The sequence below is a fragment of the Pogonomyrmex barbatus genome, unplaced genomic scaffold (assembly GCF_055798465.1).
Source record: "Pogonomyrmex barbatus isolate J1 unplaced genomic scaffold, ASM5579846v1 scaffold10, whole genome shotgun sequence".
Taxonomy (NCBI): domain Eukaryota; kingdom Metazoa; phylum Arthropoda; class Insecta; order Hymenoptera; family Formicidae; genus Pogonomyrmex; species Pogonomyrmex barbatus.
In genome coordinates this window covers 6,905,377-6,923,922 of record NW_028297099.1, presented here as the reverse complement: position 1 = coordinate 6,923,922, position 18,546 = coordinate 6,905,377, and the positions used below count along the sequence as shown (strand labels likewise).

At 42.9% G+C, this 18,546-nt stretch overlaps 1 protein-coding gene across 3 annotated transcripts in view; it reads left to right on the top strand.

Annotated features, from left to right (window-relative positions):
* Positions 1-18,546, top strand: part of LOC105429716 (neurotrimin) — a 329,452-nt gene that overhangs the window by 226,499 nt on the left and 84,407 nt on the right. For all 3 annotated transcript variants that reach the window (XM_089085563.1, XM_089085562.1, XM_089085564.1), the window contains one exon: positions 12,571-12,793. In XM_089085563.1, the coding sequence (XP_088941689.1) occupies positions 12,571-12,793 (223 nt within the window). The remainder of the gene's footprint in view (positions 1-12,570; positions 12,794-18,546) is intronic.

Genomic DNA, 18,546 nt, shown 5'->3' with positions numbered 1-18,546 from the left:
GCCGGATTATCCCTGTTCTCGTATTCTCCTTTCCTCTCTCTCTCTCTTTCTCTCTCTCTCTCTCTCTCTCTTTCTCTCTCTCTCTCTCTCTTGCTTTCTATTTCTTGATCCGCCTTGCATCTCTTGGCGGAGGCTGTGCGCCCTTTTTCGGAATTTCTTTTGTACGTGTCCGACCGGACGGCAGCGGAACAATTGCACCGCTATCCAGCTGGTCGTGTGATATGCATAATGCAATAATGGATGGGGAGGGGAGGGAGGTGGGGGATGGGATAAAATGCAGATAAAGAAGTCACGTCAGTAAGGAACGAAAGGGCAGAGGCGGGCACGGTTTTTCGGGCTTCCTTGATTAACGCGTCGCCTCGTATAAAATTGCATGCAGCTCGACGAGCGGTCGCCTATGTTTTGCTTCCGTTGAATTATTGTTAGACGCGTAAAACGCGAAATTGGGATATTATCTCGCGATATTATGCGAGACGCATTAACTTGCAAGCGAGTGAAACGGAGACGCGTCAAGAACTGAATTTCCGCGGAAGTTTGAAAAATTAAACATAAATTCAATTAGTTTACGTACCTCACTATTTTCTATTTCCGTGCTTGTGCACGCGATAGTACACGACTGTTAGTAAGCGGTTACCGCGGCTTGTCTCGTTAAAAAGTCTAATTTGCCTTGACTCGACGTAGCGTCACGCCAAACTTTTCCGGCGGCTTTGCGTTCCTCCGCCTTTCTTCGCCCTTCGTCTCTCTTTCCTCTCATTTAAATTGTTGCGGCCGACGTCTTTACCTTTGCAGGCGCTCATGTATGTTGCCACGAACGATCTCGTATATGGAACGTTGCGAAAAATATATATTCGTAAAGGCACGCGAACGCGCGATGGAATTTCGCTCCTCGCGGAATGTCGCTCCTCTCCGATGTCGGTGAATCTGGAATCTCGAATATCGCAGCGAACTTTTCTACGCTTTCTTTAACTGCAACAGCTCTAAAGTCTTAAAGATACGTTCCATTCCGGGACAACATTCCTCTGCGATCTCTGCAGCAGTCCTGGGACTATCCCCAGTTGGAAACGATAATGTAATGCGTGAGCCAATCTTCGAAATGCCAGACTGGATGCCTTGTTTTTTAAAATTGTGATAACGCGAGTGAAAAGCGCAGTTCTAGCAATAAAAGCGCAGCTTGCCGCATTATTATTTTACGATTATTATCGGTTTTATTATTACTGTGCGTCCATATTACTAAAAATATATATATTGAAAAAAATAGTAGAAGAAAAATACATAAAACGTTACAATAACAGTCTGGTTACTCTCAAACAAGTTCTAACATTCAATGTAACCTCATAGCTTTTACATAAGTAGTAAGAGATCGCGACGAGATAGAGGCGTGAAAAAATTACAGTCGATAAGAGGGTAATGTGAAATCGAACCGTTCGCTACTTTTGATTTGAAACGTGCAGTCGTTCGATGAATTTTCATTGCTTCTTCTGCATTCGGTGTCTGCTACCCCGTTTTCTCTCGACGGTTCGATAAAATTTTTCAATTCCTCTCTCATATTTATCCAAAGAAAATTCATTAAATATCGATGCTGAGAGATAAAAGGAGAAATAGTGACGGCAGTATACGGATAGCATTAAGGATGTATTTTTCATTTCCCGCCGTCCGATCCGATAACTAACTATAAGATGGATATAATCGGTTAATGCAGCCCCTCGTTTATTAGATCAACAATTTTCCTCTTAACTTACTCGGCCGTTTATTATTTTAAAAAACTTAATTTGCTAAATTTAATATTTCTGATATCAAGTTTTCGAAAACTTCTAAAATACCCAGTCACAGACACCAAGCGCAGACAAGCGCAGCCTCGGACGATTGCGCATTGGAAATCTGTGCGAGCGCACGCTGGATAGAAATCTGTACGAACTCAAAAAAAAAAGGGGGGGGTGTTGAAAGGGCACAATGCCACGAACACCTAAACCGAAATCCGATCCTTCGCGAGGGTAAGCGTGGATAAATTGACGAATTGGCGACCTATTCTTAAGACTCAAATTTCCCGCACGCGTCACGCGACACGTTTACTCAGCATACCGAGGGAGCAGAGGGGTTTTCCACGAAAAACCGAGGAGAAATTTGAGCTCTCCCGGAGGGTACGAGAAACGCGGAGGAGCTTCTTCCGTGGCTGTGGTGGGACACCGTAAAAGACTGTAGCGAGCGCTGCAGCACGAGAAGACGAATGGTTAACCGATAGGACGCGGTAGACAAACTAGTTCGCGATACGCAACCCTCCCTCGAGTCGCCATCGTTTCTTCCCTCTCGCCCCCGCCCTCGTTTCCTCGCCGGCGAGAGAACGTCGTGCGATTTCCCCGACGGCGGCGTACAACCGCGACTTTAACCCCTTGACCCGAGAGCCAAGGCAGGATTAATACCCAGCCAGCTCCGGCCTGGATAGCCTTAACTTCGCGAGCGGAAAAGAAATTAATAAACGTATCGTTGAATTTATTACTTCCTCTCGTTTGAGCTCTCGCCTCGCTCTTTTTACAAAGTCTAGTCTAAAATATCTCAAGTATATTTGTTCCCCTTTGCCGACGATATCCCGACATCCTGGTATTTCATTGTATTAGCTGCGAGCATTTCTACCATTTTCGCTATAAAATATAAATGTAAAGTGCGCACGTGCGTACACGCTTATTCGCAAGCTCGTTTCGTGCAGGCGCACTGCTGTGCGTCGAAAGTCGTTTACGCTGGAATGAAAGTAGTCTCCGGAAAGTCGTTGTGGGGGTGGAGGTTGCGCGGTTACGGGCGCTTTTGCTTTGGCGACACTTTGGACAGCGAAACTTGTCGTAATAATACAACTTTTCTACGTGCCGCGAGTTAAGGGTTTTTTTTTTTTCCCTTCTTTTCCCTGCAAAGGAGAACTCGCGAAAGCGGCACGAGGGTGGCACATGAAAGCACCGGTTCTACTTCTCCGGAATACTTCTTCGAGATGCAGGTAATTAGCAGGGACTTCTGGAGAACAGGGGTTGCAACCAACACTTTTTATGGTCTTTACTAAAATTAATAAAAAATATTATATTTAATGCGATAAATTAACAATGATCTTTTATGTAACGTAAATATTATATTTGATTGGCTTTGAATGTATAAAACGTAAATTTATTATATTATATTATATATAATTCGAATTATTACCTTGTTGTTATTCAAATTTTATTATTATATTATTTTATTTTAATTCGAATTATTACTTTACTGTTACGTAAAAATCTTTCTATTGCATTAATCGCTAAACTCACCATTTTTCTAAATGTTTTTACAAATCGGCTGTATAGAGCCAATTTAGAAATCTCTTTGAAATTTTTGCACGAGTTATGCTAATGACACATTTAATTATTTCGCACGATGGCAAGCTTAATCGTGACTTTGAATTAATCGATCGTACGCACGTACAGAGGACGTGCCCTTTGACCTTTTGCATCCGCAGTGCATACCGCATTCGCAAATGGGATCAAATTAACCCCGTCCATCTTCTACGGGATGTAAAAGTGCGATGACTTGGGAACTGCCTGCTATCAAGTATTTACATGCTACCGAATGCGTTCCTTCGGAACGATAATTGCTAATTGAACTTGTCGCATAATCAAATATTCAACTTCCGGAGTGAGAAATGCACTCGCGGATAATTACGTTATTCCGAATTTCTGACTTACTCACGGACGACGATATCTCGTCGTCGAGATTACGATTTGTCATGGGAAACGGTTTCTCTTTCAATTTATTTTTCAAAATCCCTCTCTCAATCAAGAAAATGTCCGCTCCATATTCATCAAGGACGTTGCTGAAATATTCCTCGATCTGGGACAGCCTGTATAATTAATTGAAACTCACGAGGGGAGGGGGGGGGAGCGCGCGCGCGCGCGCGCGCGCTGAATCTACTTGCGGATCTGAAAATCGAGGGAAAACCGAGTTTCTCCCTCTCGAGTTTCCGCACTCGAGTACGCGTCGGCGAGAAGAACGGCAAAACACCGATGTTCCCACGATAATTAACAGTTACGGCTTAATTAAGTATCGACGGGCCGGTGTGATGTCGCTCTCGCGGGGCAGCGCGGGAACCGCGCCGACCGTATTCGATAGCGTACATCGCCGAGTCGATACAATATACCGGAAGCGAACGCGGGGACACGCGAACATTATCAGCGGCTCCCGCGACTGATAAGCTACGAGTGGTTTCCAGTCGGACGCTTTAGAATTCATCGAATGGAACGTGTCGATTCAGCGAATATCGCGAGTACGGGGTGCGGAAGAAAGACAGAGAGAAAAGAGAGAAAGGGAGAGGGAGGGAGGGAAGAGAGGGGGGGGGGGGGAGAGAGAATCGTATCCTCCTCTTTGTATGAAACTTTATTCTTCGCGCGTCCGCCTTTGCAATTACGTCGAGCGTTTTGCTGCCGAAAATTCGCAGATTGCGAATATTAAGTGTGGTTATTGAACGTGAACAATGTTTCGCGTTATTGTTCATATTCGCGATTTTACGCGATTGCATTCCCATTCTGTCTCTTCTTCTCCCTCCCCCCCTCCCCCTTTGTACCCTCATATAAATGCGGCACTAGCGGCAATAATCACCGACGGTCGCATATGCCCGACAATCATCTCAATTATCCGCTAATTTCCCCAACTTTGTTTTGCAAGCGCTGCCTTTTTCGATCCGGGCGGGCTTTAATGACGGCCCGACACGCAGCAGTTCATAGCATTAGAGGAATATTTGATGTCGCGTGGCGAAATTAACGTTCAAATGACGAGAAGCTTCGGATGATTGCAGTTCCCAGAATGGAGAGGAATAAACAGCTGCGTGTTACCACTTCGATGATCGCCATTAAACGGCATTGGATTCATCACCGGCACTGTCGGCGCATAAACATTTAATTCTCCTCGCCGGTTTAACCGCCTTTATAAAGAGAGAAATATCACGGAAAATATATCGTACACTCACATCCCGCATTTTCTCTTGAATTTTTCACAAACTTTCGTTTATTTTGTTTATATTACGTGCAGATTCTATTTTCGCGAGAGAATTGCAATTCCCGCGGACAAAATCTGCCGAATAGAATCTCGCCGAGCGAGTAATAATTATAGATACGAAGTGGTAACGAGGAATTAAATATTGCGGACATTAATTGCATTCGCACTCCCAGGTCATGTTGGAATTATATATACGAGCTTATTTATACCAGAGGGGAAGAGAGAGAGAGAGAGAGAGAGAGAGAGAGAGAGAGAGAGAGAGAGAGAGAGAAATTGCAGATAATTCCAGTTTTCTGCATTTTAATTTTCGTGCTACGTAATCGTCCCGTGTATGTTCATCACAAAGCCGCATGTGAAAAGAAGACGAGGCGAACAAAAAAATCGATGGCGCTTCGGCGGTATGCGGCGATGCGAGGCGATTTCGCTCCGTGCGATTAAACGCCGTATAATTTGCGCGCGCCCGAAAATACAATTTGGCGGTCGGGCTAATTATCAAAGTGCCGTTAACGAGCAATGAATTATATCTACGTATTTGGCGATTCGTAATCCGACGCGCGGCCGCGCCACTTTTGTTGCGACCCCGTTGCTGAAAAGCTCGTCCGATTTCCAATTTTATTGTGTGCACGCGCCGGGGAATTTCGCTGACAACGCTCCCCGTAAGCGTTTCTAGCGTTTATTCAACTGTGATAGCTACGAAATTAACGTAACCTCGTTCGGCCAGCTAGGTCGATTTACATGTGGCCGACACGTATATTTTTGCGGCGCGCATATATTTCAAACTACTGAAAAATAGCCCCGCGTGTAACTCTTCTCCGAAGCGAGTAAAACACAATGCAAAATATGCGCGAGTGTTAAATATGCAAAAGTATCGAATGAACCGACATCGTGTGACATCACTTTTGACTCAATCTTATGTGCGTGTCAGAGATAAAAAAAAAATAAATAAATAAAAACATAAATACAAACGCGAAACTACGAACATTTTACAAGCTGAAAATTGTCACGAGGTGCATAGACAATCGTATAATAAATATCCGAAAATGCGTCGCGTGTCTACGACTATTTCCGTCGAGACGTAGTCTCGTTTGCAACATCTTGCGATATTGATATTCGATACGCGATTAAATTTACGAGCATCGTGAGAACATGATGCAAGAATGGCTGCGAAGAGAACCCTTTACTCGAAAATTTATCTCAAGTATAGGATACTTCAGCGCGACTGTCTCCCGTTTTTCTCTCGATGACCTTTGTAAAAATAAGACTCAACTTGCAATCAATTGCAATTAACACTAGCGGAGAGAGACTATTGCGAACAGCTGACATTTCGCGTCGACTGATCGTGACTGTTTAATCCTGAAAACTCAATTACGTACGTAACGCTAAGCACGTCGGAATATCACTATGGCGGATAAGGGCTTCGCAAGAAAATCTATCGATTAGTAGACGAAAGGGAGTAAAGTGAAACCTTACCTCCCTTGTCATCAAGAGGCAAACGAGAGAGAGAGAAGCATCTTAACGGAGAAGGCTGATGGCGCTTGAAAGTGGTTCGACACGTCCTGGTGAACTATAGAATATCGGAAATCCGTTACGCCCTTAAAGATCATTAATTGGCAGTAGTTAGCCACCTTAACTGTCGGTCGAGTTCTCTTTTGGTGATCTAAAAGTTTCGAGATATTTCGGGGGGGGGGGGGGGGTTTGACGATGAAACATGTCTTATTTTAGGATTAGTAAAGAATACCGTAGCAGACGAGTTACATCTGAAATAGAAAGCTTGCGATGTAGAAATAATAAATAATTTCAGCCCTTGATTGCGTCAGCATATGTAAGTTCTCATCTAAACTAATTTAAAGCGTCTTCTTTATTATTAAAAAAAAAAAAAAAAAAGAAAGAATAAGTATTTCGGAAATAAATTGCTTGTTTTAAAAAAGATTTTAATCAATATTTGCTCCCTCAACTCTTTTCTACAACGTGGAAAAGTTCCAAATAGGAACCCTTTATTCTTACACTTTAAAATGTTATTAAAATTTTACAATTTCTTCGACACAAACGTTTTGCGTTAAAAATAAAAATCTGTCTTTCCAATCGTCATTTTATCTCTCGATTCCTTTTCCTACGCGAAAGATCTTCGTTTAAGAGATCAGAATGTAGAAACATAGAGTATCGTTAATCGCGCGCTATTCGTATCTCGAAAATCGCACAGGCGATAAAAAATGCAGGTGTGTACGAGAGGGTAGGGGCAACGTGAACTGTGCACGACATCGTAATCCTCGTGAGAAGCTTATCGGACGGGACAACGCGTTCGTGTGTATCGTATTCGTCTGTACGTACAGGATGTGCACGATGCACATCCGGTACGCGCGAATAAAACAACGCCCTTCCTGTACCAGCTGAGTGCGACAACGGCAATTAGCTGTCTCCGGCCTGCAATATGCGCATAAACGGACGAAAAATATATACGACAAATGCTAATATACACGCGTGTGCACGCGCGTGTCCTCCCCGGACCACCGCAAATGCTGTGCAGCATGTTTTTCTCGTGCGATCCTTCTGTTTTACCGTCAGCAAATATTTCCACGGCAAAACTAATCGGATAATTCCTTTCGAATAAACAAAAAGCCTTATGAAGCCGCTGCAAAATTTAATAATATTAAGTTATATTCTCGCATTGTGCAAATTATTGTGATAATCGTCCCGTTTCTTGTTTTCGTTCAAAATTTCACGTCCATTAAAATCAACATTAAACTTGTCCGTCTTTACACTAGAGAATCTTCGGGAAGCGCAATATTTTACATGTAAGACCATACAGAAATGAGGTAATATAAAAAAAGAGAGACGATGGTTAAAATCGACGAAGATCGACGTGATACAGATAAACGTGAGCGATAGAAGAGGATTTCCGCAATCGCGTAACCGTGCGTAATGTGATAGAGCAATAAGATTTTCGGGGCACTTTTGGCTGAAGTACGGGAGAAATTGTCCTGCGAAGGGACGCCAAGGGCGTGAATTCGTCGAGAGGCGTAGAAACAGCCTCGTGGACAATTCGATCGAGGCGTGAATGGAGATTGTCGGGATAAAATTGCGCGGGTATAGGCACAATCCCGTGGGATAAGTGGACTATTCGTTTTCGTGGACCCTTCGGACGATTGTCTCAAGATAAACCTGCTGAAAATTGCGCGACATACGCGAGTCGAGCTGCGTCATCTGCACAGAGAGCTACATTATTTAATATAACGATATACGTATAGATAATATTAATAATTATAATTTAAATAATGGCAATCGCATTTGTTATACATAACTTTCCTAATTAACATGCCGAATAATTGATATTTAATCAATTAGGATTACCTTAATGGGGAATAAATTTGAGAAAAGAGCAGAGAGCAGTCATTAAATTCTGAATTGCAATTGTTAAAAGAAGTAGGGAACCAATATATTACTACTGTTATAATACATTGAAAATAATATATAAAAAAAAAAAAAATGAAAAGACGATAAACGAACAATAATCGTGAAATTCGGATTACCTCGTTATATCGATTCGTACCTAATCTCTCTACTTTTTTTAAGCGGCTTAATGTTCGTAATACTATCGATCAGGATAATAATCGAACTGATAATGCCACGTATAAAGTACGTTTTTCACATTGCCAATTGAAAATTGCCAGGTTTTTTTTTTATAATTAATCACGTTTTATCTTGAAATCAAACGAGCAGCAATTATATTCGCCCGGTAATGAAACATATATATGAATACAGGCAATAATCTAACTCTATCTGGCAAAATTATGAAATAATAATGTCAAATGTATCATATCGGTACATTATTTTTCGGTTTATTGCCTTAATAAATGAATGTATATTTTATAGTCTCGGACACTTTATAATCACACTTAAATCCCGCGATCTCTGAGAGCAACATGAATTTTACAAATAAGTACATTACGATAAATAAAAAATACAGTAATCATTTAGGAAGATAATTTTCATCTGATTTATAAAATTCATTTCCTCTTGATTTCTGAATTATGCAAAGCATACATTTTTCTGCTTATTCACTTATAATATAAATTGACTTACATGATCTACATATTTACCCGAGAAGTTACCCCTTTACTCTATTGATTTAAATTTAATTTTGAAACAAAACTGTAAAAAATATATCGACAGAATTGAAACGACCGTGTAATTGACACAAAATCAATTAGACATTAATCGCCAGACCAGCCACATCTCAAGCGACTTTATGAGAGGACCTTATGTCTCGTATAATTCGTATTTCCCAGTAGAATATGCCATCGCAAATTGGGCAAGTTCCGATCCTCTCGGATACAACGTGTTCCATGATGATGTATAGAGAGAGAGAGAGAGAGAGAGAGAGAGAGAGAGAGAGAGAGAGAGAAACTACGTGTATATGTAAGAGAATGGATGAGAGGATAATTTACTTTCCGCCTTTTCGTGTCACGATCTCATCTCGCCCGGCACGAAATTGGGTCAGAATCTTCTTACACGGGATTTGTTTATGCGGGATAATTGACCGGTAATTTTATCAGTTCCGCCATGATGGCGCAAAGCCATCGAAAATTTTCCGTCGTTGGAAATTCGTGCGCGCTATATTTGATTCGCCGGGAGCGGACGCTAACGCGGTAATCTCGCCCAACGCCGATTCCAATAACTCGCACGTCATGCAACGTAACATCACGACGAAAAGGTTGGTGGACTGATTGATTCCCCATCGTACACGAGATTTACATGTTCACTATTCCGATGGATAATGCTGTTTTATTTATTTTGGCTTGGTTCTCAATAAGCGAATGCATCGCTATTTACGTAATGTACCACTATACAACCTCATTTAAGAGATGAACATCGATATATGTATCTCCTAATTAAAATTTTAATAAACTGTCAATAATTGTTTCCGGAATATCATCGCAAGATGGCAAGATTATTAACCGCCATTTTTTCCATTTAAAAATTCTTGCGCTGCTCATGATTACCGGATCACCTATTATCTCACTTACAATCGACCTTCCATCATCTCCGGCGAATTTATCAGGGAGGGGGGGGGGGGCAGAATAAATCTGTCCAGGCTATCTGCCTACATTCGGCGATCTACGAGAAAGGGAATTCGCATAAATCGTGTTCCGCGCACGGCGACAGCGGAGTCGGTATGCAAAGGCCAACTATGCGATTCAGCGTCAGAGTCGGAGTCTGTGCGAGAACGCAGGATGCGCGGCGCGGAGTGTTTGACCCGGCGTCCTGGATCCGGCACGGCCGGAAGCCTTCGAGCCCGGCAACTATGACATTTCACGTCGGCCGCGTATCATAAATTAACGGAAGACATAACCCGTGTGCGTATCGCGCGCGCCGGTTAGCGCGATAAAACTATGCGCATAGAAACAAGAGATAGCTCCCGTCCGATCAATCTGTCGACTGTATCTACTTATGAGGTTTCGTTTCCGCGCCATTCCCTACTTCGTTGTTGAGGATGGGAGGCTCTTTCCGTCTTCCCGTTCTCCCCCCCCCCCTCCCCCCTCCCCCCCCCTCCTTCCTTCTCACTGAGAAGACCCTTATCTACGGACTACCTCCTCCTCCTCCTTATCTGCTTGGATATCGCTGCAAGTTCTCGAACAAGGGACATCTTCGGGTCGCCGAAACTTCCGCGGCAACTCGTACTCGTCCGGCAGGACTCGCCGAACGAGGTCCTCTTGGAAACTACGAAGTGAGTTGGATAAGGATCCAAGGAAGCGAATCTCGGAGAGAACGAGGAGAGACAGAGAGAGAGAGAGAGAGAGAGAGAGAGAGAGAGAGAGAGAGAAAGAGAGGATAGGTATATTGGAGAGGATAGGTCTCTCGGAATTTAGATGATGGTGCATTTAATGAAAGACTTCGAACAGAAATCGAGGGAGCATTAAAATTTAGGGGTGTGCAAAACAATGCGGAAACCGCGCGCGCTATCGGGCACTGCGCCGTAGCGATTTCATGTTTGCAATATTTAATAGTTGCCAAACTTTCGGGCCGGTTTGAAGCAACCATTAGAGCGACTAGCGTGCACGGCAAACTCGGTTAATTTTAACACAATTAATTCAATTTTCCATGTACTTGGCGGTACACATGCCGTGTTTACTCGCTCGCGTCATTAACCCACAATTAAAGCTTAATTAATTTGGCCTTCGATGTAAACTTAGCTACGGCGACGTTCAATTTGTCCGGCAATATCGGACACGGTGCGAGAATGAGCATTCCTGGCTTGGGATAGCCCACCCCTCCCCCCCTCGCATGCGGGATATTCTCTCCGCAGCGCCACGCCGCAGAAACGCATCTGAACCGTTATTGCACGCACGAGTTCATGCGCCTTTCAAGTAATGCATATCGACTTTGCACTCGACGGATGCAAATATTTACACGTCGCTGGGCGCCGGGTGTCCAATTATCGCAGCTCGAAGCGTTTTATCTCGCACGCTAACTTCGCAACGATATGCAAAGCGACTCTATTAATTCCTCCGTAGGAAGGAAGGAACGCTTCCCTCCCGGAGTGCACGCTCGAAAGTTGTATCTGATATGGCGTCGTATATCCCGCTCGGGAGTCTGAATTTAGATTTCGCGCGTACGCTTTGTAATTTATTCTATTACATATGCCATTGGAAACCGCGACAGCGGTATCAACTTACTCTACTCGCTGTCTCGCGCATATGTGTTACATTTGTCAAAAAATGGTTAGTTTGCGCGGAATCATGCTACCGTGATGGACTATCCGCCCTTCTTCTAACTCCAAATACTCGCAAAGACGAAAATTGGATTATTTGATTCGTGTTTTTGTCCGATTTCCACACGGACAAAATTATTTTACTGAAGTATCTAAAAACTGGTTTGAATATAAGTCAGAAAATAATTTTATTGGATAAAATTATTATGCAGAAAATAATTTTGGTTGGTCAAAATCATTATACATTACATTTTAAAAATGGAATAATATGAAAATTTTTAATATTCTAGCAATCGATTTGATCAACATAATTATTTTCAAATCTCTATCTGACCAAATTTTTAGATGTTTTAGCAAAACTGTTCTTTCCGTGCAGTGCTTTCATTAAATCCTTACGTGAAAGCTCTGTTTCTTTACAAGAACTGATTATTTTTTTTTTTTTTAACGTACACATTACACAGGATTTTACTTGTAGTTTTCATTTCACGAGGTCCGTTCCGAGATGTATAGATTAAGAAAAAATTTTCATTTATTCGTATCTCGATTACGTGCACGCTTATCAGGCAAGAAAACTTGCTCGCTTGATAAATCGTACCAGCAACGCGTCGGAGAACTTTTGGTCGGGAGCGTGATTAAAAGTCCTGACCGATATTTTGCTAATTACCGGCACGCCAGACACAAACGAGCCACTAATTACATGTCCCGACATAATGGGTAACCAGACACACAAAAGATTCCGGACTGAGCCCAAGCAGTGCGAGATCATTTGCGATCTCTCATTTGCAGTTTTGCCGATTTTTTTCTCTCTTCCCTTTTATTTGCCCGCGTGTTCTAACTCCGATCTTTTTCCCTTGCAGATGACGCTACAAGTATCGTGGGTACGGCACAGGGACGTCCATTTGCTCACGATTGGCCGTTACACGTACACGAACGACCAGCGATTTCGAGCGATCCACAACGCCCATTCGGACGACTGGACGCTCCAAATAAAATATCCGCAACATCGGGACAGCGGTATTTACGAGTGCCAGGTCTCCACGACGCCCCACATGAGTCATCTAGTCCATTTAAATGTAATCGGTAAGTTTATTTCGACATAGTTTTACTATCGAAAACGACAAAAAAAAAATGAAAGAAAAAAATATAAAGCAAACTGCCGTTCGTTCTGGAATATTACCGATCGCAAAACGACGCGATTACGTGTACACGAAATAGATTTAACTTCCTCTCCCACGCGATACCTCGCGATTAGGTTTCTATCAAATATTAGTATGCGGGGAGCATGCGGGAATCCTGCCTAATTACGAAGGTGTACGCAACAATTAGTTAATTCTAATCTGAATCTGCCCCAGTTAGCGTAGCGACTGCGCGAAATTTAAGCCGAGCTTAAATTCTGGCGGAGCGCCAATGGAACACCTGGGATTGGTTGATACCGATGTTGAGCTAAGCTCTGCCTTCTTCTTCCAGAGAGAGATAGGGCTTTTCATTACCACAAAATTATCCGCGCGGACTTGAATTCGATAACGGCGCCCCCCTCCCTCCCCCGCCCCTTCTCTCAAGTTTTTCGCTCGCGCGTTTATCGTTCGCTGCCGTTTTCGTCGCGCGACGCGCGGAGATAAATTCGGCGAGAGATACGGCGTCGACGTGTCGAGGAGTTCACTCCGTCGAGTTTGCATAAGTAATTACTCCGAACGATAATCGAACGCACGTACGTCAAGCGCGAAACGCGGGCGATTCGCATACATCATTCGCGGTGCGGCATACGCGATTTAATCACGCCCCGTTATATACCCGAAGTACCGAGCGCGGAAAGAAGTTTGCCGACCGGATCGTTTGAGGAGCAAACTTTTATACCAGGCCATATCGCACGTACGGCTTGCTACGAAAAACTTTCGCGATCGCTTAAACGTCAGGCCGGGAATTTATCTACCGCGCGGCGCGGGCCGAAATTGATTTAAATCGTCTCGAGGGCGGCACGTCGTCGCGTGCCTCCTTTCGCGTTTTTTCCCGTCGCGATGCGCCGTCGTCGTCGTCGTCGTCATCATCGCGATCAGGGTCGCGAATTTTCCCCTTTAAACCACCCCTCGCCGAGAGGCGAGAAGCTGCCTCTTTAAATTTCGCCTACATTAAGACGAAGGTGAACGAAGGGATCCGTCATATTTCTCTCTCTTCTTTCCTTTTTCCTCCTCCGGCGCGCCAGCTACATTCCCGTCGGAGATGATCTCAGAGGAGAAACACACGGGGCGAAAATCCGATGGCGGGAAAGGTGGGTAAGAGAACGAGTCGTTTATCATTTCTAGCCCTGACCCTTAACGCAACGGTTGAACAAATGATCCTAAAGAGTAACGACTATACCTGCTTGCTTGCTCGAGGATCGTCTTCTCTTCAAAGAGCGTTGTACTTTTCTCCCCCGCGGTAATGTAATTACTCATCATTCGAGGTGAGAGGTAGACAAGTTCGGGAGCACGCATTTACAACAGATACAAAACAAATCCGAACTCGCGTCGATAAAATCTCCCCCCCCCCTCCCTCCCACCCCCTCCCCGCACCTCTCCCGCGTAACGCTCACGCGCGCCCTTCTATTAATCGAATATCGCCGTCGTCGATAAATAACAATCGAGGCGAATTCACGTTCTTGTCGGAGTTTCTCTTGTTACACAGTTAACACCATCATCCGATTCTGTTATTCTACACGATCTTTCTATATAGAATTAGCACAGAAGTACGGAGACGATCGCGGAAATACTCCCTTACATCGAATCGATAACTATTGGTTTCACGAACCGATAACCAATAAATTTTACGACTTACCTCATATAATCGGATCAATGAGCTTATACGACAATCGAAAAGCAATTTAAACCACTTATACGTTTACAAAGTTATAAAGTATCATTGTGTTTCTTTTGTTCTCGGGTGGAAAAATATATAAGGGCGCTATAAATTTTTGCGGCGAGCCAATGAAAACTTAATTTTTTCAGGGCAAATTATAATAGAAGATTGTTAAATAATATTCGTTAGACCTTTCATTGTTATATCTAGAAACGAATTAATTTTTATCTGTGTATACTATCTTCTACGTTATATATTACGAGAAAAGAGTGTTTTCTTTGTAAGGAGGTCAAAGTTTTTCTATTTTCTACTTTATCATTAATGTATTATTATTTTAAGGCCAGTATTACTCTTTTATATAAAGCAATTTTACACAAAACTGCAAAAAATTCTTATACAAAGTTAGACGTGAATTATCGCATCTTAATCATATATCTTGCTAATAGTTAATACTATCTGATATTAATTCTAATATTTGTATGAGAGAGAGAGAGAGAGAGAGAGAGAGAGAGAGAGAGAGATTGCTATTAACAACGCATTTTCACGATAAATATTTCAAACTAGTCAACAAAAGTAATACGTAGGAAAATCAGTAAGCTGATTACGGAATCGAGGACTTGTAGGTATCGCCATTTAAATGAATACCGAACTTTCGCGGCACCAAACCATCCGCAAATATTTCCGTTTCCTGGGACATCCTCGGCTTAAGCTGTGCCGGTATTTACATTCACTTACCGTCTCACCCGGGGCTTTCACGCGATGTCTTTTGCGGTGATTGTATTTGTTCGCTTGTTTTCCAAGCGCAACTTCCTGCTGATATTTCGCCGTTAACATCTCTCAAGGAAACGCCAGACGAAGGACCGACTGACTAATTGGTAGTTTTTAACGCATTGTATTCGAAAAATATGCTTTTTCATCGTGCTCTGAATGCGCGAAGCGCGTGATGGAGAATGCAAAACAGCCGTTACCTTGCTTTCCATCCGAGTTATACAGTCGCGTGTCTGTGTGTTGAAATACACGACGGTGATGTAATGGGGTTTATTTTTCTAAGTCAAAGCACAATAGATTCCGCGGTGCGATTTACGAGTCCGCCGCTTACATTCTTCAAGATTTGGTTTAACCATTGTAAATAAAATTGCTCGACGACTGCAGGTATTTTTCTCGTTAAAGCACCGCGCGGTGGGGTGTCAGCCTTTCTCTCTTTCTCTCTCTCTCTTTCTCTCTCTTTCTCTCCTTCTTTTTTTTCGTCGGCCTTCCATTGAAAAATTGTTTCCCAAGCTCGTGCTGTGATCGTAAAACGTCTTTATCATCGCGCCCGTTTGTTGCCCCCCGTTTTCAAATAGGCTTTTGTTTAAACCTATTCAACCAAACTTTCGCAATATTGATACTCAAAAAGCCGATAGTGTTTTCTCAACGCTCAACGATCAATCTTCTTTAATTTTTCTTATTTATGCGACACATCTCTTTCACGCCTTCAGTGTGGAATATTTAAATAACATTAGCATTGTTTTTCTCTCGACTCGTTCCTCTCAGGCAGACATGGAGCAAAAACGCAAATACTTGTTGCGTAAAACGCGAACGAGAACGAATATGTGCAATATTCAATTTTTTTTTTTTAACAGCGGTACTTTTCCCTGTAAAAAAAAAAATACATGCAGCCTAGGTAACTGCGATGCGTCTGAACGCAACGCGTATCTTCCAATCACGAGAAGGCTAACGACTCGGCATTGCCGGCCTTTATTAACGCGTTAAGCTTTATGTCCTCCGAACAGACATCGGTGGATGGTATCACGCTTCGTGCCTCAACCCCCTCCCCCCCCCCCCTCCTCCCTCGCGTCTTCTCCCCACGCAGCAGTAAATGCTTTCTCTCCGGTAATGCGGCTCGCAAATTTGCAATATCCATGCTTTCTGGTTACCCCCGTCATCCTCCCTACTACTCCGGCTGCGTTTTCTCCTCCGTCACTCCATTTCTGCCTTTACGAGCGCGTAAAATAATATAACGATATCATCGTGAACCACCGTCGGTCATGAACCACTTTCGCCTAGACTGGAATATTTCATCGTGGGACACGCGACTACTCGTGGTAATTAATAACAAACAGCCGTCACCATCGAGAGTCGTCGTAGAACGATCAGAGCTGCGGTATGGATAACGCAATAACAAAGCCGATATATCTGATGTTAATTATGACGACAAAAAGAGGGATTATGTAGAACGAATTGTTTTGATTATCGAATATGCCTCGATGACTGTGGTATGCACGATATCGCGACTACGTACTACGACAATTTTTAATCTACTCGTTAGAAGAGTCTCATTTTCAAGTTTTGATTTCCCTGCAGTGAAATTTCCAAGTGCAGCTTCGCGAACGGCGAAAATTATATCGCGAAAACGATAATCGTCATGATTCAACGATTCGCAATCTGGAAGCAATTTTTTCATTAGTCGCGAGTGCCTCTTATCGGGTATAATTTGAGATCTTGGAAAAGTATTCGCGGAGAAAAGTGTCAGATTCTCGGTAAAGTGCACTTCGCTCTATCTTAGGGGAGAGATTCGGGGCCGAATAGTTTTCCCCGCTATTTCTGCCTTAACTTTGATTAGACGCATTCAAATCGAACGCCTTTCCTCTCCCTTCCTTCTTTTCCTTGTACTTTTTACGTAAGTTTCTTCGAAAAAACTTCGTGATGGAGAGGAAGATCTAGTGTACTACGCGTTTTATCTTGTCATTGTCGGAAGCGATTTGTTGTGCGTGATTAATCAATCGATTCCGATCCCATGATTGCAAGTAACAAGTTGTAAATACCAAACGCAGCATTTGAAAGCTGGAGTGCTTCGCCGACAGACATTTAGCTTGTTCTGTTTGTTAGTTTCTCGACTGCGATCGACTCATTCCACTTAAAGCGATATCGCAGATTCTATTGTAACTTTTACATTGTACGCAATCTACTGTTGCTCAAACATATCGAGATTATATTCCGTAATATCAAAGAAACAAGTCGTAAACTATTTCTCTCTCTCTCTCTCTCTCTCTCTCTCTCTCTCTCTCTCTCTCTCGTATCAATGCTTATCCAATGTTTGACATATATTTCACATCAATATTCTTTCCGGATAAAATTTAGAAACGAAATTAAAAAAAAAAAGACTTTATTTACAAAAGATAGACACAGCTAACGGAAGAAAGGACTAACATTTCGCGATAACGAGATGACACAAAATTCGATTGTATTCATTCAATTGTATTCTAAATTTTTGTTGAAAATGTAATTTTTCATGCCTTGCTGATGCTCAAGTCTACACTCCCAGCCTGGAACTATAGACATCTATATAGAATTGCGATTCTGCTAGACTTTCGATTGGAGCGCGCAAGCGCGATCTTTGCTGGCGGCAGTCAAAAAAGACAATAACGTTCATAACGGGACGCTCTTCTATTGACTCGCGAACAAGTTTGGCGCCAACATCGTACAAAGCGAACGAAGCCATTTTATTACAGTATCCCGAGATACATATTTTTCCGGACTTTTGTTCGCAGAATCATTTCCGCTCGCGAACTTTAATAAACTTTAATAAATCTGCATTCGCAGATTTTACCGTAACTTGCCGGCCAAACGTTCATTATGGAAATTACATCGCGCAAAATGAGTTTGCGGAAGCGACGACTCCGCGACACTGTATTCGTTATGTAAGCTGCTTTTGTACGACGGCTCGTGTATGCTAATTATGATCTAACGTAGCTTCGCACTTCAAGGGAATAACCTGGGGAGAGAGGATTACTCGAACATACAGGAGAGACGAAGACAGAAAGAGAAAGGAGGGGGGAGAGGGATGTCCTGGGCCAAAGTCGCATATACTTATGAAACGTTAAAGGCTCCTTTGAGTCCATCCAGCTATAGTCTCTGTTATCTCTCAGGACACTTCCTAATTGCGAACGTATGGTAGAAACGCAACGAGAAACGCACCGGCAATCTAAGAGCGCGTTCGAGAGGAATACGTTAGGAGACTG